The sequence below is a fragment of the Vidua chalybeata genome, chromosome 1 (genome assembly GCF_026979565.1).
Source record: "Vidua chalybeata isolate OUT-0048 chromosome 1, bVidCha1 merged haplotype, whole genome shotgun sequence".
NCBI lineage: Eukaryota > Metazoa > Chordata > Aves > Passeriformes > Viduidae > Vidua > Vidua chalybeata.
The window spans coordinates 79427446-79453390 of NC_071530.1; the positions used below are offsets into that span (position 1 = coordinate 79427446).

The 25945-nt window shown below is 36.8% G+C and overlaps 1 protein-coding gene across 1 annotated transcript in view; it reads right to left on the reverse strand.

The window, feature by feature from the left end:
- Positions 1-25945, reverse strand: part of TRIO (trio Rho guanine nucleotide exchange factor) — a 244332-nt gene that overhangs the window by 130299 nt on the left and 88088 nt on the right. The window contains exons 7-11 of the mRNA XM_053931605.1: positions 22930-23121; positions 19546-19677; positions 14995-15225; positions 7679-7801; positions 1449-1640 (exon numbers count right to left, since the gene is read on the reverse strand). Of these exons, the coding sequence (XP_053787580.1) occupies positions 1449-1640; positions 7679-7801; positions 14995-15225; positions 19546-19677; positions 22930-23121 (870 nt within the window). The remainder of the gene's footprint in view (positions 1-1448; positions 1641-7678; positions 7802-14994; positions 15226-19545; positions 19678-22929; positions 23122-25945) is intronic.

A 25945-nucleotide genomic window follows, 5' to 3' on the forward strand; every position in this document is an offset into this window, starting at 1 on the left:
GTCTGCCTTTCAGGTTTTTTTTTATTTTTGAAAGCAAATCCTTTTACACTCTTGGTCTTTCACCACTACAACCAACTGTATTTTATTTAAATACCATTCCAGCTGTTGTTTTTAATGCTAAGAGAAACATGTAATGAAGAAATATATATGAAAAAAAATGAACACACTTCAGCAGCTGACTGCTCCTGTGCTTCATAACAGATAAGCACCAGCACTATTTGCTGGAGAAAGTGAAACAAAAAAGCTGCCCCCTAAGAACAGTCAATGAAACAGCATTTATATTTTGTTTGAACAAGTAGAGTCCTGTGAGAGTATTGGCAAGGAACCATCTAGCAGAAAACTGATGGGGGAGCTATGTACCCATGTCTAAAGCTCAAAAGTAATTCAGTCCTGACTTCCTTCAAAGGCCAACTGCCTTGTGCTTTTGTTTCAAGTGCAAAGCAGATGTTTCACTCAAAAAAACTCCCACTCTTATCCTCTAGGAGGTTTTGCTGAAAAAGCTATTTTGAATACTATACTTTGCCACTGAACAGACCATTTCGCAATGTACAGTGTAAGGAAGGAAGACACACTAGGACACACTGTGATCCAGAAGCTCTTCATATTTTCACTGAGTTTGAACAGCGAGGAGATTTAACATGAGCTCAAAACAGAAACCAAGTAACCTAAGATTGTCAAAAACCAAAACACCTTGCTGAAGTCCTTATTCTTGCTGTAGCTTGTTCCACCTTCTCCCACAAGCTTACAAATTCACGTACTGTGTTTTGAATTGGAGCAAAAAGCTAATCTTACTGAAAATTAGTGTGGCTGAATTTTCTTTTTCCTGGTGACCTTGGAAGAAGACTAAAAATTGCAAACATGAGGCAAACCATTGCTATTATCAGATAAAATCTTTAGGTTGCAAAGAACTGTCAATATACCAGATAAAAATGTGATGCGCAAAACAGAGAAATAAACAAAGTCTCTCAGGGCAACAAGGTTGCCTTAAGTAGCCTTGTACTTCTGCCATACATTTTGGTCTCCTGAACCACATCTCTCCAAACATGGGTCTGGTAAGTCAGACAACATGAGAGCTGGTTGGATAAAAAAAAAAAAAAAATCAAAAGTGCACAGTATCTCCCTCCACAATGATGATTTTTAGCTGTGCCAGTTCCCTGATGTGACCCTTCTCCCTCCCCCGAGACTGAACAAGTATGTGTAGTTGTGCAACGAAGCAGGTAAAAGCTGCTTCTGAAAGTAAAAAAATAAAAATCAAAGTAAAATCAAATTTTAAAAATCCTTAAGCAGAACCACATGCTACCCCAGCCCACAGTGAATTACAAACCAAAACTCATTGTACGACAGAGGTTTTCATGGTGTCCCATGGCAAGGTTCTAAGAATGAAAGCAACACTGGATAATACCAGGTTTAGGACTTGAAGTTATCACCACATTTAGTGCAAGTTTTACCTCTTTAACGTGAGTGTGAAAGGACACAGACATGTCCAGCAGGATCTTGCGCTGCTCCACACGCCTGACAAAATCCTGTATCCGGTCTTCGAGCTGATGGGCGGCTTGAAAAATTTCATCCGGCTCACACTCCCCAGTCTGAGCAAGCTGCTCTGCTGCTTCTAGGAGTTTATCTGCATTCGTGTATGTGTTCTGTTCGTTTCACAGGATTAAATGAAAGAAAAGTCAGTCAGTACATTTTAAAGTCACTCCACTAATAAAAACAAAATTACAAAAAGGCCCTTGGAATGTATTTGTCTTTCTTCTTTCCTTAAAGGTAGCACAATATAATTTTACTAAAGATTTTGTTACATTTCTATATAATTTTTCACTTAACTATGAATAAATTCCTTAGCTCCTCATTTATGTCTATTCAAATGTCTCCCTGACACAAAACTTGGAATTACTATTTTATATACACATCTAGAATAAAGATCAGCCTAAATGCCTAATCCACTACATGCAAACTGGCCTACTTCAATACTGGAAAAATCACTACAGTCAGGGACAGAAGACTTGTCAAATGTGTACTACTAGAGCTGAAGAAATTCTAACTGCTGGTAGAGACACTTAACGTCAAGTCCACATGTCCAGCAGGAAGGTGGAAAGTGACCAAGCACAGAAGGAGAACGTTTCTCTTCATCCTTACAGAAGTCAGGCATCCAAAATTCATGCATCAAGTGTATCATCATTTGTGAAAAAACAGCAGCATAGGAAGATTTAGAAGTGAGCTATGGCTGAGTGTCCTAGTGGAATAGCGTCCCAATACGTCCTAGGATTAACAAATGCAGAGCAGAAGGCCTCTAAGAGACTTGAGACTAAGCAGGAAACAATGGAAGAAGTCTGGTCTCTGATGTGCTAGGAATGCCATGGTGCAGAGAAGAGACAGGTGTTTAACAATTCTTAAAGCTCTGCATTTGCAGCCTGCCTCAGTATCTTTCTTGTTAATTCGAAACAGGACTGAGTCCAAATTTTTGTTATACTTATGGTGCTTTTTTTGAGTCTAATCTTGGGTTTTCATGTTTTAGAATGGTTCTCAAAACTCCCATCAAGGAAGGTTAAAAGGATGTTAACCACTGAAGAAAAAAACTGAAGCCAAGTCTAGACTAAAGAAGCTTCACTCATGTCACATCATTAGGGCTTCTGACAGGTTTGCCACAGACTAAAAAAAGAAGAAAGCATTCTTGATGATATAAACTATACCTTTTTCTTCTCCATTCTGCCCCTCCATGTTCTCCCAACCTCAATTACATCAGGTAAAAACAGTCTTTGCTAAGATCAATTAAGCCTATGCAAATGTGCTTTTCTTTGCCATAAATATATTATCACACCTTGAACTAACATTATAATAACCACAATAATTAAATCCAAGTCCAGCCCTAAAATTGAACTAAAGGGCAGGAAATAAGAGCTCTCCCCCAGGGTATCAGGTAAATTACCAGACAAGCCCAGGACAGATTACATGACTCAGTGAAGCTTTCAAATATTTGGGGGAAGCTCCCCCCTAATTTATTATGATCGATTTATGCAAGGAATTAAATCCATGCTGTTCCTTGACCTTGACTATGTAACTGTCAGCCCTTCCTTAACTTTCAACTTTTAAATTGCACAGAGAGATAGAGAACTCCTTCCTGGTTTCCCTGGGAAAGCCTGCAGACAAACACGAGCATATCCTATTCAGTGGGGAGCAGGCTACTCCACACCCCAGACCACTGTGTCAGGCCACTGTCCCAGGCCACGCTGGTCCTGAACACACTCTGAGCTGTGCTTGGGTGTTCTGCCTTCTATGGCTGCAGCTCACATGTGTTCAGGGGGTAAGGCCAGAGAGCCTCAAGGCACTTCTCAAACAACAACTACTTCATCAGTCCAGAGCACCACACCCAGCTGCAGATGGCTGAAACAGAAGTTTCCCATTTTAATGAAAACTTTATCTCACATGTGAAGCATTGTTTACGAATTCCAGGAGTATCTTCCGCATTACACAGGCCCAGGCACATCTGACTTCTCTTTCTGTGAAGGGGATGGAGCTGCCTGTATTTAGAAAAGATCACAGCCTGGATGCTGCTTCAAAAGGGGTTGCAATTCTCAAACCTAGCAGCAGGCACATGCCTTGTTGCTCAAATTTCACTTCCAAGTAGAGCTGGAGTATAATACAAAGAGCCCTTTGGACAGAAATCACATCAGCTAGGTGCTCAGTACTACCTACTGCCTCTCCCAGCTCTCTGCTGACTTCTAAACAATGCTTGGAGGGAAAAAAGCAGTAATGCGAAGATTTTGAAAGTGCTCGTCCTGAGGGGCGGTCTCCAGCTGAAAGTTAGGCAAAAATAGCAAGAGTTTTTTCCTTAATGGTACTAATGCCAATTTCCTAAATTGAAGGAAAGGAAAGGAGCCTTCAGGGTGACAAACTTCCTCAGGATATCTTCACTAGCACACTCTCCCCAGATCCCAGAGGGAAAGAAGGAGCCCTGTAAGAACTTCAAGACTACCTGTAGTCCATCCTTCTGTGCCCCAAGGTGCAAGTCTTTAATAGGCATTCTTCTCCAAAATGATGAAAAATTCTCCATAATGGAATTTACCACCTTCCCCAACAACAAATTCCATAATTTTCCCCATCTTTCTGTTAAATAATGTTTTCTTAATATTCTTCACAAAGAACAAACACCATATTTTTAGAAAGCATATGAAGTGACACATCACAGAAAACCCAAAGATTAAATTTCAGACACTAGTGCAGAAATGACTACTACTGAAAATAAATACAGAAACAGAAGTAAGTGGATATATGGACTGCACTTCAAGCAATCTGAAGTTTACTGTCGTCTGAAAAGGAAGAGCGACACATGGATGGTTGGATACCAGCAGAAGTATACAAATCATTAAAGCTATAGAAAATAAGATAGATGACTCATTAAGTACAGTGGACACTATCACATTTAAGCATCAGACAATACACTTAACAAGAAAAAGCAAAGTACTTTTCATCTAAGGAGCAATTAAATTGCATAACTCATTGCCACAGGGTCTGGCATACATTCCAAGATCATAAAGGGGTTCAAAAAATAGCCTAATTAAAAAAAGAAAAGTCCATCAGTGACTATTAAATACTGATTCGGATGCATCCTTCAGTTCCAACATCAAACAGGCTCAGATAACTGGGAGAGTAAAGGTAACTTTTTAAGCATACAGGCTCTTTTCTTTATGCATCTGGTGATAGCCACAAGCTAGCATAAGACGTGGACCTTTAATTTGATGTACTGCAACCATTTAAGAACCAGTCCAAATTCATAACCCATTTTTATAAGCTTAAAGGAGGTGGGAACAGGTGTTGGTAGGGAAATGAAAGGTGTATTCAGACAAGGTCTGCAATAATCTTTCTTGTGCATCTCTTGTGCCAACAAGACTTATTTGTAGAAAAAATCCCACTAATTAATTGTCGCCATACACCTTTTGTGTTTTTTGAGCATAGATTATGGTCAAAAAGTGGACACAGATCACATTTGAAACACGAAAAGCTGATTTAGAATGTCAGACAAAAATGCACAGAGTACAACTACAATGTTGACCTGTATCCAGTGCTGGTAAGCTGAAAATTCATGCCCATAAGTGACTCAATTATGTCAAAATTTGGACACTTGACAGTTTAACTAAACGGTCTCATGGACACACAGATGAAAATGGAGAGAAGGTAAAAAAAGAAAGAAAAAGATGAGTAAGTAGAAATTGAATTGGATAGGCTTCACATGAAAAGAGCCACACAATTTTACAATAGTGGGTGCAAGTCAAAGTATGTAATGTGTAGAATTAATTTGTAATCAGAATTTAGGGAGGATTTTTAGCTGAGTTTTGACTATCTAGCTTTTGTAGTGATAATAAAAAGTGTTAAATAAAGAGAAACAAACCTTCATTTTACATGAATTTAGAGGTGACTAATTTGTGAGACTACAGCCCATTGTCTGGAACGTCTATGCTATTTGACACACAGCTTATTTTAACATCTCTTTGAATGCTGTTGAGGAAATGGCACCTAATTCACGTTAAAAAAAGACTGTGGGAAGAAGCAGAAAGGAAGAAAAAAATAATTTTCACTCCCCTCAAAATCAGGAGCTAGCCTTTGACCAGAAACATGTCAACATAACTGTTGGCTCCCTGGATTTGCCAGAACATTGCCATGCCAGTGACACTTCATTTAACATTACTTTCACTTCTGACTGGAACTGACTGAAAACCCCTAATAATGCCCAGAGTCCTATTAAAAACAAACAAAACCAAAATCACATCAGAAAGAGCAACAACAAACAACGCCCAAAATAAAAAACACAACAAAGACCTGGGCCAACCAGAAACGTAGGCAGAAAATAAGTCAGCCAAAAGTTACTGATGCTTTAACAAGAACTGCAGAGCGCTGTTTTATACTTGAACATAACCTTCCTTGTAACAGCAACAACAGGAATGCCTTTTGGGCTGCTTGTATTCAGTTTTACAGCAAGTAAGAGGAACAACTCAGAGGGTGTGCCTCTCTTGGCAGTAACTCACTACACATTCAAGAGTTAGAGATGAAAAAAAAAAAACTTATTAGATCATTTTGTCCATCCTTCTGTCAGTGGAAGATAGTCCCCTGTAGTATATTTAAGTTCTTTGACCAATCTGAGTTTTCTGTATCTCCAAAAATAGAACTTACACCCATTCCCTGAAGAGATAATTTCAAATTCCAGTAACATTCAGTTTTAGGAAGTTTTTAGTAAACATTTGCTTTAAAATTTTCTGCTTCAATGTCAAATTAACAAGATGCTTTTTTTAACATCCAAGTAACATTTCTATGTACTTCACCCTCTTTTGGCTACTCAAACATTTTCTTCTTCTTTGCCCAAATAATACAGTATTAAGTATGAGATCATTTAGGCTTTGTTAAGTATCTTACAGAAAGAGACTCCTGCTTGTCTGACCCAGAAAAATAAGTATTTCCACATGGAAAATATGACTTTTTAGTAAAAATTAAGTAATAGACATGCATATAGAAAATCCAGCATGTATATATACAAAAGTAACAAAACCTATTCTTTCTGAAAATTTTACAGGAAAGCAATATTGAGGAAGTTTTCTGATGCTATTTCAAGTCCTCAGCCATTGGAGTGCTCTGAGACTGTTTACAATAAAATTTTATCAAGAGTTTACTCTTCTACTAGACAGGCAAGCTGTAAACAACACTTCTGATGCATCCCCCATAGCAGGTGTCACTGCTGAGCTCCTGCATACAATGTCACAATTATCTAATAACATTGTCTTCTGCACCTTACCTTCGGAGCTTTTTCTTCATTAATCTTGGAGATATTTTCTCTTACCAATCATTAAGACTGGACAGACAGTACATGTTACTAATGGGGAGGATTCTAGCCTTCAGCTTCCATCACAGGGTTTTTCTTCACCTCACATCCCCTTTTAGAGGCTAACAGCTACACCAGCTCCTTGTTAACTTCCCTGCATTCCTTTGTATCTCTATTTGTTTTGATTTTTATTCACAGAAAAATGTGTTCTGAAGTTGTATTATCACTTAAGGCTAAACTAAGGGTGATTCAGAAGAGGAGGGCGTATGCAAACTCAATTGTATTTAAATAAAAAACTCAAGCCAGATTGGCCAGTTTGCTGACTCATCTGATTTCTTAGGAAGTCCCCCTTCCTCTCCATGAGATTTCAGTAAGATTCTGGGAGCTCCCCAAGCTTAAAGTCAGAAAGTAGGACTTTCAATTCATCTCCATCCTCTCTTACAGGCTGCATGAAAGTTTAAATCCCAGAATCCCATGGAACTAAGCTACTTTGAAAGGAGAGCTTTCATTCTTCTGTACATCAATATTTGAAAGCATGCTTTTGAAATAATAACAATAACAATAACAATAATAATAATAATAATAATAATAATAATAATAATAATAATTACAACAACAACTATGCCAGAGCAGTTTTATTTTACTTTAAGGCTCACACCCTCTAGGACTGTGGAAGTTTGTCTTTTTCATCGCAAAGCTGGAGCATAAAGGAGAAACGAAATAAAAACTTGCAACAGAAACAAAACAGTCCCTTCCTGGAATGGAATGTTTTGTAGTGGAGCTCCCTCTGCACAGCTCTTAAGTGCAAAAGCAGGATTTTTTCATTTATTTCTGTGACAAGTGTACAGTCCTTCATGGGATTGCTTTTACCTGCGCAACCTCTTCGAAGTCTTCGTGGCGTTTCTGCAAAGCTCTGGCCCGATGCAGGGATTTTCCCACCCCAGTGTGTTTGCTAAGAAAAGCTTCTCCATGGTTTTCAATCCAATCCAACACCTGTGGTACAGAAGAGAGACACACAGAAACCCTGAGTGGCTGTATTGAATGTTACAACAAAAAGACAATTATTCAAGCAATTGAGAAGCTGTAAAGGCGCTGCTCAGAAAGAACTGAACTGCTGGATTAAAACACAATATTGCCATTGAAGGACATTAATTACATCTCATTTAACTTTTCTCAAGGTAGTAATTAGCTCAAACTAGCAAAATGGTATGATTCAAGATTATATCTGTATTTTGAAGCCTACCAAGGACAATCCCATTTCTCCACATTCATCAATTTTACAGTAATCTGATCCAAGTGGCGAGACCCCTTGTGAGGGTCTCTCTAATCTGTTTACTCCTTCAGCTGACATTTTTATGCAAGGTAACACTAAGGAAGCTTGCACTTTGTTGGTGAATAACACAGTGAAGTTCTACTTTAGATGAGAACTCACTTCTCATATATTATTAAGTCAAGAAGTAAGATTCAGTAGTAACTAACTTCAATTAACACAAGAAAAATTAGCTGAAATCATTATGAAATACATGTCTGTATTCAGAGCATATGAAGGAATATGCTCCAGTTCTTAAGAAGCATCTATCACCTCAAAACATCAAAATATCAGACATAATTGTTTATTGTAAATTTTAGAGCTGAAAAAGTGGTGAACAAAAGGCATTTTAAGAACCTTAATGCTTCTACCACAATGATTGGACTGACAGCTTTATAAATAGTAAAAACAGTACATGTAATTAGTTCCTGTCAGTTAACACAAAAGACTACTGTACACATACCAAATTTCTGATGAGTGAATGAACAAAAACATCCAACCTCTCTTCAAACTAATACTTCCTAGCCATAACTTAATCCATTAGTTCAGTATGCATATGATATTCAACTTTTTGAAAGATACTCAAAAGGTTCAAGAATGACATTTAGAATTAAAAACAACAGCACATAAGCAATTTGCTTAAGTCAGCTAACCATATCTACATAGCACTTATGTAGTGGTGCAGAATACCTTACCTAATATTCACTTTCAGCGTTCTTTTTTCTTTAAAACATGAATATTTTAGTTGGTTTTGAAAATAACTTTCAAAAGCTTGTACTGTGCCTCTTTTTATCTACTACTGTCCTTTACTACTCTGATTCCTAAAGTTGGGTGAAGTTTTCTCCTCAGTTTTCTTTTACTGAAAGTATAACTGATTATAACTAAAGAGAGACTTTTTTTCTTCCACACAGATTTGAGAGCCATTCCTGCAACACCACTCTTGATCACATTCAATACACATGTAATCCCACACACCATTCCCATGAAAAACATCCGTGCTTTCTTTAACAGAAGAACGAAAACATGGTTTTCTCATTTATCTTGACCATACAAATATTTTTCCACTAGCAAGCTCTCTCCTACTGGACATCTTCAAAACAACAAACAATTCCCTAATAGCACATAATACAGCCACTTCAAATCACCAACACTTCATTAAATCTCCATACTTAACTTCTGCAATATTTGTTTTCCCAGTAAGTATTGCCAAAAGAGTATTATTGTGTTTTAGATCATTGCAAGTTTTCATTTTCTTCTTTCAAGGTAAGGTATCGATCAGAGAAAGGAGAGTGAGGAGCTAAACATAGTCTCAGTTATTATTACCAATACTTTTGACTAGTTTCAGGAGACTACTTTTTCCATTATAAAAATAGCTGAAAAGAGATCTGTTTGGATGAAATAATTAGACTGGACTCTGGAGACTGCTAACAGTTACAAGCTAACAAATGAAATCAACAGCAAAATCAGTCCCAGAAAGCATGGGATGAAATGCAGAAAGCAGCCCAGGGAGAATGATTTTTGCTCCAAATAATGCTGAATAAATTCTCAAGGGAAGAAATTGTCATAGAAATCCAGTACACAGATCCTGACATAAACCACTCAACTAGAGAAACATTACTGCCTCTAAGTGAAATCAGTATGAATACATGTCTCATTAGTGTTCAGTCTTCATACCTTAATTCTTAACAAAACTGAGGAAGCACTCTTGGGAATTTTGCAGCATGTAGAGGCAGAGTCAAGTTAGGCTCTTCCCTTCAGTAAGTGCTTTGCATACCACTTCAGTCAAAGGACAATAGCATTAGTTGGCACTGATATTAGCCTTTTAGCAACTTACACATTTTATTCCTCTTCCTGGGAGAAGTAAGAGTTACAGAAATCATCATACTGAGCCACTAAGAACTCTTCTACCAATACTGAAAGCAAATGGAATTCAGTCTGGTACTTAAGTAATGCATAGGAGTCTAAGAGGCTCAACACTTTTCTGTGAAAGTGTGAATAGTATCATCCTCCACTGCAGCAAGTTGCTTTAATGATGCAATTAAGTTCTACTGCAGTCTCAGCAAAACCATCCTTATGCCCAACACCGGATCTAGAAAAATGCTTACTTTTCTAACTCCCAAAAGAATATACAACAGAAGAAACTACTATGGAAAGACAGCTTCATTGTAACAAAATCATTGCTCATGGCTGGAAAATATGTGGTATATGCTGCTTGTAGAAGTAAATCTGATCTTTTGCAGAGTCAACGTGCTCATTTGCACCAGTCTTTCCCACATTATTATCCATTCCTCACCCCCCACGCCCCTTTACCTACTTTGCATACGTTCACTTTTCTGATCTCCACTTACTTGCTGCTGACGTAGCATTCAGAAGGGGAAGATGGAAATATCTGCATTTCTGATCTTCAGGCAGTTAAAATGTGGAAATACTCTCTCAAAAAAAAGTCCCACTTTACACTGGAACCGCCTTCAAAAGCCACATGGGAATCACACAGTGAAATCATGTTGATGCTAGCAAGTAGCAAGCATTCATGGCCCGCCCTTCATTAGTTAAGGCTGAAACTAGTGACTGTAACCTGTCTTGAGACAGGTAGATCAAGCAAGAAGCAGCACATTTATCCAAAATGGACAGAGAAGACACCCACTATAATCAAATATATGTATTTTTGGGGAAAAAAACCCCAAGCCAAACCAAATCAAAACACCCCCCCAAACAACAATAACAAAAACAACTAGTCCCCCTCCACACCCCACCCAAAAAAAACCCTCAAAACACTTCCTACCAGCATGTTTTACTAATTTCTGTCTTGCAAGCTATCAGGAGAGTTTTTCAGGCACCAAAATTTTGATCATACAAGTGTCAGCTGTAACACTCTACCAGAAACATTATCTTTATGCTCAATTTTGACCTTTCATGGTCTAGAAGAACAGAACATGGTCCTGTTCCAAATCTGCTTTACTGCTTCATATCAGAATCAGTCAGCTCCGTTCCTTAGGTGAAAGGCTGACTATTATTTATGTGGTGAGCTTATTAACTCTTAAACATAAAATCATACTTTTACTAGCATAGAGAAGCACAGACAATTGAGTGCCAGTGGCTAGACTTCTTTTTAAAAAATTAAAATAAAAACCCATTTTTAGATGTTAATATACAAACTAACTGGGAACTAGATCTCCCAGCATGTTTCTGCAACCTAAAATCAAACTCAGAATTCCATTCAGTTTAAGACTGTCATACATTTTCACATTTCAAATTTCAGATTTTCTGTAATTCACTTCTTATATACTATTTTCATTATCTCATATACTACTTTCCTTACTACTTGCTTCAAAAGATCAGCAGATGATTCTTGGTGTACTCAGGTATCACCACAATGTTTATGTTGATTCGGAAAGCTCCACTAGAAACAGCTTCCCAGTATACAAGAACATACAACATGCAAGATGGAAGAAAAAAACCCAGTGAGCTTTCTAAGGTGGAAGTAACACAAAGTGAAGTACCAGCTCAACACAGCCAATTCCCTCCTCCAACTCAGCTCTGTCACTCACTTAACACTTCCATGAACTGAGTTATTTCATAAATCCAGCAGAGGGAGGAGGAGGAAATCACAAACTCGTGCTAAAGGACAGTTACAGATTCACTTACAATACTCTTGGTTGCTTGCCACTATGTGCAAACTAACTATAAACAGGGGAAGAGAGCCACACTTAGCTTATTCTGAAACGAAAAAAAAAAAAAACACCATATTTAAATTTACTGACAATAATTAAAAGATGTTTTCACATTAGCTTCTCAGTCACAATCAAATTTTTTAACATGTGAACAAAGAGAGAATGTGCAAACAAAAACTAAAGTATTTTAGAAAGAAAGTTGCTTTGAAGCGCTACATAAACCATTCCAGAACTGTCTCAGATATAAATTTAATTAATACCTCATACTAGAGTAATTTCATGCATTGGATTGTGTTAATGATTATTCAAATGAAAAACTACCATTTCTCAGATAAATTAGGATGATCTTTTTAAAGGATAAACTTTTTTTTTGCTTTTGTTTTGCAAGAAAAAAAGAATTTTTTTCTTTGAGATCACTTTTTTCCCCCAGATAAATTTTCAAAGCCGAGGGAGCTACAGTCTCTATGACATCTGCCGCAGCTATTAGATTAATCTATCTGGTATGGATGGTCATTGTCCTACAGACTGACCTGCACTGAAATCCCAGTATGAAAAGTTGTATTATGAAAGGGAACAGTGAGCAAAATTCACACTGTGATTCACAATGCAGTACCAAAATTATCCAGTAACTGTAAAGTTAAAGCAACATAAGGAGCTATACTTCCACATGCAACATTTCAGTAATTAACAGTCATTACAGAGATAAACCAAAGAACAACTCAATCTCTGACAGTGGTAATTACTGGATACTAAGGGAAGGGCTTAGGAAGACAGCAAGCAAGGGCTGCACCTCTGTACAGATCTAGCTTGAAATTTCATGTGGTTGACAAAGATGTGCATTAGCACACAAGGCTGCAACTTCAAACTGTCAAGCAGATCTCTTGCTACCTTAATTCAGTGTCTGTCTTGCAAAGCATATAAAGAAACCACAGGCATAAACAGGATGAAAGAAATTTCTCCAACCAATAGGTAAGGCATGTGCTGAATAATAAGTCAATGTGGATCAACATTTTCGAGGCAGCTGGTTCATACTGAAAACTTATGATGTACTCACAATCCACATTCATGATTTGGATAGCACATTCCTGATACTAAAGTTATAAAAATATGTAAAGCTGTCCACTTTGTTGTTTTCAAATCTGTGACTACTTATTCTTAAATGCAGCAGTTCCAAAGGCTGATGAGTGTAATACAGAGAAGGAAAATCCAGCATCTTGCTGAAGAACCTGGTGGTGACTGCACAATGACTTGAGTCTAATGATGGGTTATTTGCCAACTTCAAAGAACAAAGCAGTCTGAGAGCTAACTCCTCCACACTGAGAGCCATGATTTAGGATCGAGCACAAAACGAAAATTTCCTGCAAGCATTTTAGGACTCCCAAGATATTAAAGGCAAAAAGTAGGAGCAGTACAGTAAGACTCTCTGCAGCATTTAATGAACACCTTCCCCCAGGAAATAAACTGCCTAAAGACTGGCCTACAGGCCTGAAACTTGAATTATGCATCTGGCAAATTACCTCATGAGACCCCTTGGCCTAGATTGCCTAAGTAGGTCCTACTTGAACAGAATTCAAACTAGAGGAGGAAGTTCCACCATCCAATCCATACTTGTTGGCACCAGACTACTGAGAGGACCCACATTATTCCCTGAGAATCAGACTACTGTGTTGATTTCAGTTTCTGAAGATTCCTTAGGAAACCTTTTCAATTTAAGATGTGATTCATTTGTGGGCTGTGCCTCATCACAGAATCACAGCATATTCTGAGTTAGCCCTTTACTGACTGCTCATGCAAGTACCAGCACTGGACCCTCCTTACTAGCACTACTTATACTGCAATCTTCATGGAAAGCCTCAGGGATTTAGACAACGGCACAATGAATGGAGTCTTCTGTTCTCTGTGCCCTTGCTGGCCATTCATAACATTCCCTCTGCTTTCTTTTACTTTTTTGTCAGCTAATACTTTTCATGCATTTCTACATCCTTTGTCACATCTTAGCATTGACAATCTGGATAACAGCTTGTCTTTCAGTGTGTGATTCTTTTTAGATTAAAAAAAATTAAATAATAAAGTTTTGAAGATTTTACATAATTTACTGATTAAGTATTTAAGTTATTTTCTTTAATTACATGAAGAGATAGTCACCAGATATCAAAGAAAGTTCACTTATCAAGGTTGCTCAATCTCCCCACCATCTACCTAAATTACCTTCTTCAACTATTGTAAATGATGAAAATCAGTTATTTCACTCCCAGCGGCTCACATCCAGTATCTTCTTGAAACAGAAATGTACAAGAAATTTAACAACTAAAAATTCTGACAAAAAAAGATAGTTTAACCAGAATTATGGCTATCTATTAAAAACCCCATTCAACAGTTGTGATTTGTGGACACTTTTACACTGAAATTAAAGAACATGATCAGCAAGTACTAGCGATCTTAACTTTTTTATGAAGATGAACTTTTAAAGGATAAATTACTAATGGCTCTGTTAATTGAAGTCCACAGCCAACATTTTATGCTTATTAAAAATCCATCAACCAAGGAATTTTATGTTGTTTTACTTTCAAAATACAAAGCTACGTCAGAGATACTAACTACTAACGGTACGTAACTACTAACTTTTACAGATATTGTCATAATAATAAAAAAAAGCAGCTAATAACAATTAATTCAAGAACAGTGTTATTATCAGAAAGTAATCTCATCTGAAATTTTTATATTTCCTTATTATACTACTCTCAGTTTTTAAAGAAACACTATTAAGTCAATTAAGTATCGCTGAGGATTTAAGCCCAAAAATTTTACAGAATAACACTATTAATTTTTTGCATGTTACAACCAGAAGTCTTTTTGACACTTCAAGTCCAGAATTTTACCTAGAATGTTAATGTTAGCTTCCAGCACAAACTCGGAATAGCTGTCTATATTAAAAATCTTTTTCATCATATATGACTTAAAGTAAATAAATTAATTTAAAATTGGGAAAAAATGAAGTAGAACTAACTTTCAAATATAATCCTTATCCATAATAGCCAATACTCAAGTTCTGATAATACACAGAACTTGCTATCATTCAGTCAATCCCTTGCAACTATTCACTTGTTATACAAATGAACACAGGAATTAGCAGTCAAAACTCACCTGTCAGTGCAATCAGGCCGACAGAATACAAAGGCATTTAGACAAAGTGAAACAAAACCTACCTGTTGAACATCCTGCTGAAAAACACAAAGCTGAAGCCGCTGGTGCAAACGGACTTTTCGATGCTGCCAGATGTTTTCCAGTTGGCGCTGGTGATGCAATACTTCATGGATGACATCCAGGACATGATGAACCGCTTTTGAGTAGTTGGCAGATGCGGTGAGGGAATCAGAACTCCCAGGAGTCAAAGGTCTCTGAAGTTTATCAAGGAGTGACTTCCCATCTTGGCTCACCTGACCACCGGAAAGGATGAAGAATTACATTTCTTGCCAAAAGCTTGTTGGGCTACTACTTCATACCCCACCCCTTCTCCCAGTTCTAAATGTCTTCAAGAACTCGGGGGCAATGACGAAGACTAATTTTATTGCAGGAATGATTACCTACATGCAGCTGTTAGAGGAAAGAAAAAAAAATTATATTCTCTTTCTCTTTAAAATAATTTTAACAAGTAGCACTCTTCTAAATAACAGCCTGTCTTTCCATTTCTTCATTAATTTAAGAATTACTTTCCTTCAAAGTGTTGGGATTTTTTGTTTTGAGTTTTTTGTTGTTGTTGTGGGCTTTTTTAAAAAAAACTAGTCCACTCTAACTTTGAATAAATATTCTTCATCTCTTTCCCTAGTCAACAAAACATCTAAAATTAAGCATTTTTCCAGAATTATCCTTCCAAAACAATCTCTCTCTTCATTTGCTGTAAAGATGAACAGGGAGGTTACTTTCAGTAGGTTAATATTTGACAAATACATTTAATCCAACAGATATAAAACTTAGTATGTGATTCAATCTGACATGATTTATAACTTCTAAATTATTACTGTTACTGGTAAGCCAAGGGAAAACTGTTGTTATGGCAAACTTAATTCTGATTAAATCACTTAAACCCTTTCCATGTAGCACAGAAAGATACTGTTTACCAAAATATGCTTAACTACTGATACTGACAGGAAACATTTGTCATTTCTAAATGCAGAAATATTCAGATTTAACTTGCATGCTAATTAAAAAGCAATAATCCTCTCTTATCTGGTCACTATCAACATTTAGTGTTAAAAACACTTTTCATTGGTGTTTACTCTGTCACTTTTAGCATGAAGCGCAGAGAGCTGTTACAATTCAGTATCATTCAGCTACCCGCAAAGAACTTTTCTAACAGTTCATCTAGAAGGCAGGAACAAAAATCATCTGAAACCGCAAGTCAAGTGTAAACAATAGCCTGAATCCATCAAATCAACACCATGCCAGAAACGGTAAATTTGCCAAGGCCTTCCCCCAGTGGCTCTTTTCAACAATTTTTACTAAGTCTAGGCACATTTTAAATTTGTTATTCAGTAGTCAAACAGATCCAAATGAAAATTCTTTTCTGTTAATTAGGTTACAAGGGAGTTTATTTCTCAGTTTCAGTTCAAGCTCTTTCATTTTAGCAATGAGTATAAACACAGAGAATGATGCTTGTTGCCCTGTTCTTTTGAGAGTTTTAAAGTCCTTCTAAAAGTTTTCCATGCCTTCTGATGTTTACATATTTCTACTGAATCTTCTCACATTGTTCATGTTAATAATGATTGTTTTGCATTCTTCTTTGTGGGTAGAGAGAATTGACAGACTGTTAGTTTGACCAGTGTGTTTGGAGAGATGGCAATTTCACCCTCCAATCCACTGTCACTTTTGCTATTCTATATATAGTGGAGTCAGAAAATAAAATCTTCTCTTTAAGTTCTTTTCTTTCCCCTTTTACATCTAGCGTCTATGTATGAGTTATTTCGTGTCGTAGTGTGACAGATGTTCACTTCTGAAATTAGCTCCAGTAAAGTCAGGTCAGCAGAAAAAATGCATAGTCAATAGCATAGTTCCAATGATATCTTTTTTCTTTTCTGTATCCAGAAGAATTATCTAGTAAGTTCTTCAAGTATTTAAAGATAATGGACTTCAATTATCCATTCAGAGACCAAAAATCTAGGTGAAAAAAAGTAATTGTGACAGCCCCTTGATCCAATTAGTTTATTAGCTTTATAAACAAATGACTGCATAGATTTTCCTTTGGAGTTAACACACTAAAATTTTCTTCCTTGCTAGTGCATGACTGCCTTAAGATTTCAGTGAGATGTATAACTTTATTTATATATATAACTTCCTTTAAGGCACATCCGTCAGATTTTCAGGTATACCAGTTGTCGCATCTTGTAAGCTAGTAAGTTGCTTTACTTGTAATATACAGTAATTACATTCAGTAAAATCAGACTGTCTAGTCTTAAAAGCATTTACTTTCTTAAAATTACTGTCTTCTACTTTGCAACCAAGTCATGTTGTCAAGACACTGCAATCTCAAATGAATGACAGTGTTGTGATTCCCATAGTGTTGCTCTCTCTATTCCCCACTGTTCATTCATCACAAAATGAAAGGAGCTCCGTACTGTAATAGAAATGAAGTCATACATCTAATAATGATAAGCAATAGTGCTGTAATACCCTGACACAGAAAGACGCCTCCATCAATCTTCAAAAATGAATGCATGTTTGAAAAATGCGAAGTAAAACCTTCTGCCCAGAGGAGGAACACAACTTGTACATACGTATAGAGTTATTATTTCTACACCAATTCTGGTTGCTAAAGATAAAACTCTTTTTTTTACCAGATGAGGAAAAGTAATTACCAGAAATCAGAAGAGAGGCACTTAGTGCTCTTTTATTTTCCTTTGAGCAGTACCAGTGAAGATTTTGTTAAAATATTTAGCTATCCCAAACTCAAAAGCTACAGTTTTGAAATCCTAAATAAATTTTCAAGGTATGTCCCAAAGCAATCCTATAATCTATCAGTCTAATTTATTTTCTTTATGCATCACCAGCAAGCAAACATTATTTAACATGCTAATCCACAGTACTTACTTACACTTTACAGCAGGCTCATCCAGTCACATCCCTGACAAAAAACAAAGAACCCACACAAAACCAACTCAAAACAAACAGAACCAAGTAGAAAAAATTCAACCACAGCCCTTTATAATCATTAGTCTAGAGAAATCTAGCCATCCTTCTCCTTGCTGCACTCTCATGAAGCATGCACCCCAGACTGCCTCTCCACATAAATGTTACAAACATGCTATGTCTCTGTCCCTCACAATGATGAAAGTTTATAATGAAGACAAGAAATCTCACTACAAAACATGCTTTCAAGAATGACTTATAAGAGTTATGTGTAAGTAAAATTGCAAGTAGTATCAGGTGTGATAGTACGCCATTAGATCAGTTGACATAGCAGCGTGGCATAGAGCAAGAATAGAGATATCAATGTGTATTTTACACAGAAGAACAAGAATTCGTGAACCCTGGACATCTGACTCAAGGTCACAAAATTTATGCAGGCCCTAAGGTGGCAGGTATTCAAAAAACTCAGTTTTGATACACTAACAATAGGATGGATCATCAGCACTGATTTTACCCTCCCTTACTGCTAAATGAAATGTGACCTGACTTAGGACTCAGCTTCCTATAATAAAGCTGGTTCATCAGAAAGTAGTTTTAACTTTAATGTAATGTATAAATCACAACCATTAATTCAAACCCAGATGACCTCCTTTTAAAGACAGGTGCAAGCTGTGGCCTAAGCTATCCTGTGTCCACTGATCATTTTTACCATGATTTAACCAAACACGGAATTTCAGTACAAAACTACTGTATTTAATCCAGAACAACATCAGTCCAATTGAATAGTAAAAACAGTTTTACCCAACAATGAGAACAACCCTGACAGAAGAAGGAAAGGCATATAAAGCAGGAAATGTTGAAAATACCTGTTAGCTAATAATAGTGAATACCAATTTGATTTCTGCTAAGTAACGCAACAACAGAAAACTCAAAATTTGAAAGAAAATAAAATGATAGTTGTCATCAATTTCTAGACCACCTTCAGAATAAGCATTTTATCTTAAGTTGTAAATACAACTACTAGAAATAGTGACAAATATTATGATTCCAGTGTATGCTGAGTCCAAGATTAGAGCACCAACATAGGATATGCTAATCTTAAAAATGCTGACTACATAGGCATCCCAGCTCATTTAAGTGTCTTTGAGGTTGATGAAACTAAGTGTATTACTTTCTGGCTTCTCAAGTAACATCCTTTAACAGTTAAGTTTTTTCTGCGAGGCAATTTCAGAGATAGATTTTCAAAATACACTTCGAGAAATCCATGCCAACAGAATACCTTCCCAAAGAATGCCAAGCTAACTTCCCTTCAAGTAAATGTCTAAATAGTATTGCACTGCTGTTCAAGGGCGGTAACATGCAAATACAAATTAAAACATACTTAGCACTTTAGTGCTCCAAGGCTTGTTTTGTACCACACATTGTTAAATCTCACCTTTTAATTTCTTTCTGAAGGTTACAGGGAGAACTTTAACACTTCACTTTTGAACAACAGTAGCAAAATCCAGTATATAAAATTTAAAAAAGAAGCTCAGCTCAGTTAGTTTTGAATTAACTCCCATTGCAACAAGTGATACTGAATCATGATCCAAACTTGACACAATTTTATCTAAGGAAACAAACAAGACACTGACCTCAGAGTAAGCCAAAGTAATGTGCTCATATATTCCTTGATGATGATGGATAGCATCTTCTAAATCTTGCAGTTCTGAGGGAAGCTCCACCTCACCACAGGCTTTACACCATGAGTCCACATTGCTCATGTACTGCAACAGAGAAGAAACATTCAGCTTTGATTTTGGGTTCTACCATTAAGTACACACATGACGGTAATATACAGAAGGACATCCATCTGTGTGACAGACACTGAAAAGACTTCTTTTAAGCAAAATTCTTTACAGTATTTCTCTCAGAAAGAACCAGAAATTTATATCCGAATAGAAAGAAATATTCAACTCTGACTATACTTGTGCTTTTAGGTATCTGAAACTCATTGAGCTGTTAGGAGACAGGCAGCCTTAGCTGTATGTTGGCAGTCTTCAGAACCAATTTAACTGTTGGCAATATTGATGCTTCAAGTGTACTTTTGCTCCATTTCTTGACTTTGCAGCTAAAGAGAAAGTTTCCTTCATCCTGCACCTACCATTTCAGAAACACGAAAACCAACTAAGGTCTTGTTTTCACAAGGAAGTAAAACATGCTACAGCTTTCAAGTCTAGACCCTAGGTTTTTACTCATCAGCTTCCTGTGCAGATACTCATGGTATCATGAGGTTTATCGCCTCACCTCTTTTTAATCTTCAGAGAAAATCATGTTACTTTACACATGCACACAAAGAATTACTGGTGAACCATTCACCGAAACACTCCATAGTTATCTTTTGCTGGAAAGAAGTTATCAAGGAAGCAAAGCAGTGTCAGGGCACAGTGAATTCACACCTCTGTCCCCAAAGAACTAACTTCTATGTGCAGAGAAGCACTAAATCCATTTGGCAAGCTACTACAGCAGCAAGCATGTAAGGGATTTACAACTTAAGCAGAGGTCTCTTAGGACTAGCATTGAACTTTGAGCACACAGCTATATCAGCATAGCTGCTCGAGTCAAGCCTTTCAGGGGAAATGGAGGATACTGCAACAGAAATCTCTTCTGCAGACAATTTAAGTTATCTCTGAAGTTAAGCTGTCTTGACAGACAAGAAACTGCCATCACAGCTATATGCACAGTAGAAGTTCTGCCGACTTACTTTTTCACAGCAAGAGGGCATGAATTTTATACCCCTGTTATGCTAGGAAGGGAAAGAGGAAAAAACAATCTGTTTTTCTAGAACTATTCGTAACTGTTAAACCTAGTACAGTCAAGCATATGGGAGTTCTGTAAAGTAAATTTTCTCTATTTATGTCAAGTTCAAGACTCAAAAGTTATGAGACCAAGTCTTTTGTTTCATCATACATATCTTAATTCTTGGAGCACAAGTAGTCTTTTGAGGAAAAACAAATTCATAGATCAGTTCTGGTACTCTTCTGTTGTTTGATAGCTGGACAGAAGGGTGGCTCTAAAATACTTATTTAATACTCATTAAGGGCCAGTTTAAAAAAATCTCTAAGGTTAAGCATTGAACGTTAACAGACGCTCCATGTGCACTAGTGAGCAGGCACTGATAGCTGGTACAGTCTTCACTGTGCCTGACAGCAGGCAGTGCCACTTACCTGTCACTTGCAAGAGAACACATGCATTCAAGAAGGGTGTGTTTTCTCTTGGGTTGCTTACATTTTAATCTTTTTATGTAGGTCAAGCAACACCAGTCTCTAAAGGGGTCATTCCTCACATTCCAAACCCTCTTTCCTTGAACTTGCTCTCCACTGTTAATGAAACAGCTAATATATCACAGGCAGGTATCTTACAAATCAACTAGGGCAATCCATTGCAGCTAATCATAAAATGAAAATGCACAAGAAGCAATTAAAAGTAAATTAATCCCAGCAGATGCTGCACTATTTTTCTCATTTTTATCTTTCCTCCTGTTTACACTTATATTTAGTGGTAAAGAAGATAACACTGACCCTTGCTATAGTTGCCCAGCACATAATTGCACAGAAAATTTAGTCCCTTGACTTCTGATGAGCATAATTTCTTATTTTTGTTATTAAAAATTATGCAATTTAAGTCAAAGTATACCTACCTGTTCACATTTCATTCATCTCTCTCCTACATGTATGGCTCAAAGTGCTTAAATGCAAACCAAATGACCCGAGTAATTAGAAAAGCATCAATATTGACAAGGTACCAAACTGTGTCTATCAAAAGCTGACTGCTGACTTTTCTATCAGAAGACAATTCCTTTATCTCATTTTTATGTAGCTTTTCTGTAAAATCTGCTGAAAGGACTTATTATAGTGGCATCATTTTATATAATTTACCTTAGTCTGTCTAAGGACATTAAAACAGTGTCACCACTAACATAATGAAAAGCAATGTGTATTTGCATCTTAATACGTTCTCATTTCTAATGCCTAGATATTTATCAAGTTAAATACCCATGCAGTAGAAATCAGGCAAAAATGTCTTAAAATCAACTGCCCGCCTCTGTTTCTGAAGTTTCCAGCTCCCAAATGCTTCCTTCATTCATTCCAAATTAAAGTTATATCAGACATGAGACTTTTCCTTGGATATAATTTAGCAGGCAAAATGAAAGAAAAGTATCTACATACAGCACATCAGCCATACACATCCAAGAACCTCTGCTCTCCGAACACACCAGGGATGCACAGAGCAGACAGTCTACAAGATCAGCGGGTGACTCAACTGCACACACACAGCAACTCCTTGAGAACTGAAGTCCCTTGAGGGCAAAACATGCTTTTGCCATTAAAATTATTAACTTGGGGATATTTATTCCTATTTCTACTACATATACCTCTTCTCTGGCAGTTACACATGGTTAATGACTTAATTAAAATAATTGGTATAGGCCTAAAGCTAAAATGTTTTTTTAGCATAGGCGGAATATCCTATGGAATACTAAGTAAACATCCCCCACCACAATTTCAGATTCAGAAGGCAGTTAATTAGCTTCTCAACTTTCAGGCCAGTTCAACTTATGCTTTCTAGAAGCAATTATCATTAGTTAAATCATGACACTCAAGGACTGATGGGAGTTGAGTGGTGAGGACAACAGAAGAAGTGACAGCATCTAGATGGAGGAAAGGCATTATATCGACACTTAAAGGCCTTATATAATTAAGTATTTCAGTCCACTTCATTTTGATTCATATAGCTAATTTGGTTGTTTTATCTTGCACTGATGTCGACAAAGCATTCAGTGGAAAATTTAAGGCCAATGGGCTAAACTGAGGAGAACAAAGTTTTGTATGAGTATTGAAGTTGGCAGAAATAAATATTCTGGCTTTCTTGTCAACCTTTTCAATCACTTTTTGCACTTTTGTCCAAAGCAAAAGCAAATTGCACAACTCCTCATTCCAGCACATAAACTTTTGTTGATGCCCTCCCCATTTACTAACCTGTTCAGCTTTTTGATGGAAGATGGAGGACATATCCAGTAACGTGCTACGTTCTTCCAAGGCTGCAGCAAATGCCTTCCATTCCTGTTCCAACTGACTGGCAATCTGTTTGATTTGCTGTGAAGCGTAATGACCAGACTCGATCAGGCGGCTTGCTACTGACATGATGCGGCTTATGTTTACATACACATTCTATGGAGAAGGAGGGAAAAATTAGTGCAAGTCAGCAGATCAATTACATACAGAAGTATATTCCTAAATTTTTTTACTTTATTACAGTACTGATCAGTAGTCTGGTTTTATTCGACAAGCTTATGCACGCCAGACTTTGGAATCTAGGTGTATAATGTAGCAGTCTCTCCATAATTGACAAGTGAGAATGATGACTTGAAATAATTTGTCTAAAACTCATGTTAACAATCAGCATAAGCCAATTTACATTACATGAAGACACATTATTACAATAAAGAGGAAGAAATAGCCATATTTTACAACAACCTTAATAAAAATGCTTACAGATATTCAAGTCAACAAGACATTCAGACACACAATATAGGAAAATTGAAGTATCATTACTAAGCTGTCGATCTATCCACAGTATGCATGTGTGTAACATCTGTGAACCTTTATATCAACTTCTAAAAGTAACTTTTAAAGAAACAAAATAAAGAACTCTGAGTTACAAGAAGTTTAACAATTTTACATTTTATTTTCTTGACGCTATACTGCCTCAGAGGTAGCACTCAAAATTAGACAAATAAAGTCCAAGATCAGAAGTATTCTCTATCATATTGGTGTTAATCACTGATGGCTCTTAGTCAATCTAATTTTCAATCAAGAGTTTCTGATTCCTGTGAAGTAAAACAAGAATGACTTTGCCACCAAAAACTTTCTGAGTAACTCTTTCAGAGCTACATGCATGTAATGTGGAGTTGATGCTTCCTTCAATTGGGCAGACTCCTATACATCTAGAATGAAGTTCCTAGAATCACAGGATTGTTGAGGTTGGAGATTACCTAGTCCAACCATCAGACATTGAGCAAATCAGATGGAACCATGACCTGCTGACATCCAGCCATTGCCCAGAGCTTGACACTGACTGGCTGGAGCAAGTGTTGCATGCAGCTCCTCCAGGCTTCACTGTCCAGACTCATCTGAGTGGCAATTAAGACAGGTCCCTATAATCGGAAACTGTATCCATGTATGCAAGCAGGAGCATACCTGACACAGCCTACAGTTCAGCTGGTCCACTCAACAAACTGAGCACAGCAGTGTCATGTTGGCTGTCTTTCCTTTCTGCACAATACTACCTCTTACTTTTTTATGTTACCCCATACATCTACGCTCTGCTTTTTAAGCACAGCCAAACAACTGGCAGAGTACAAATCTGCTATTTCCAATAAATTTTAGAGGACTGGAGAGCATTTAGGCCTATCAAAAGTGTATGTAGTATAAATTCAGGACTGCTAAATGAATACAGAAAGTCGTTAGATGGTCTTTACAGTTGTGAGAAGAAACAAGTGCCAAAAGAAAAAAAGAGTAAAGGCTATAGTAGACTGCCATTTGCACTCTTTCTGCAACATAATAAAGCAATTTTGGAAATTCTGAAACAGCAGTTAAAAATGAAGGACATGGCACTATAAACATGAAGAAAAACAAATTGAAACTGAGCTGTGGTTAACATGTATTCATTCTCCCATGGCAATCAGGCTTCACACAACTAGACAAATATAGCCTATAGCAGTATGAATATGAATTAAGATGCTGACAGTTGAACGCTTTCCAAGCTATGTACACCACATTCCTTTCCACAAAAAAAAAAAAAAAAAATCAAAAAACAACTTACAATAATCTAAACCTTTTACCTCACTACGTGATATATCTACCAAAGTTTTAAGAGTCAGTATTTTAGAATGCAATGACCCAAATGAAATAGATTTAGTTAAGGAGGAAAAGAATATCTAATAGCAATTTACTAAAATTAGACTGTCTTTAATTGACCCATGAAGGTCAAAAAATTTTGTTCCATTTCCTACAAGGATAGGCAATTTGAGTGTCATTATTATAAAACAACTGCATATTTTGCACACTGCTTGAGAGATGAGAACACTGTTACAAGTGAGCTGTCACTCATTTACCAGAGACTGGTATCTTATTCATTGTATGCATTTACAAACTAGTTTTAGTTAAGGAAGCAACAGCTAGGACTTGACTGATAAAGTCTTATTTAGTGACCTCATTTACACTCCCTGCAGCTTCTACATGTGTATAAACTGTCTCAAAGGTGAAAAGGTAATGTGATATTGCATGTCTTTAATTGTGTTACACACATAACTATTGTAACAAGACTTAAAAGGAAACAATTTTAAGTCAATGCATTACAAAGTGTTTAGTAAAGATACAACTGTACTTAGCATTATTATGTTCCCTAAAATGCTCTTTAGCCAGAAGATGAAAGGACACCTTACTACCTCTGGAAAGCTCCTCTTTGCAGATTTTTCCTCTTAAGAGAGTATACAAATAAAAAGAGGTATTGCTCAGCAAAGCAATATAGACTAGTAGCCTAACTGCGCTGTGTCAATCTTTGGCAAATACAGGGGGAAAATACAAGTAACAGCCTACCAGCTAACTGAACTTCTATCACACTCACACAAAATAAAGCTGGCTGGTGACCTGAAGGTTCCATTTTATTTCCTGATTTTCCCAGACCCATTTAGAAAATGTTTGTTTAGCTCCAAGATTTCCATCAGCATTTTAGTGACACAGAGACTATTATGCATTCAGTTTTAAATTCTGAACTCAGTGACATGGTCCATAAGCATCATAAGTGGCAGCTCTATATAGACTTTAGTGAGCTTGAACTATTTTACTGTGATAGAATCAATTTAGTGATGGCATTTTCAACCCATCTGCCACCTCACACACAAATGACTACCAAAACATGGTGTAGTATTAATGTATGAATTAACACCTGATTTAACGATTTACACGTTCTCTAACATTTCTTCTAGTCTCA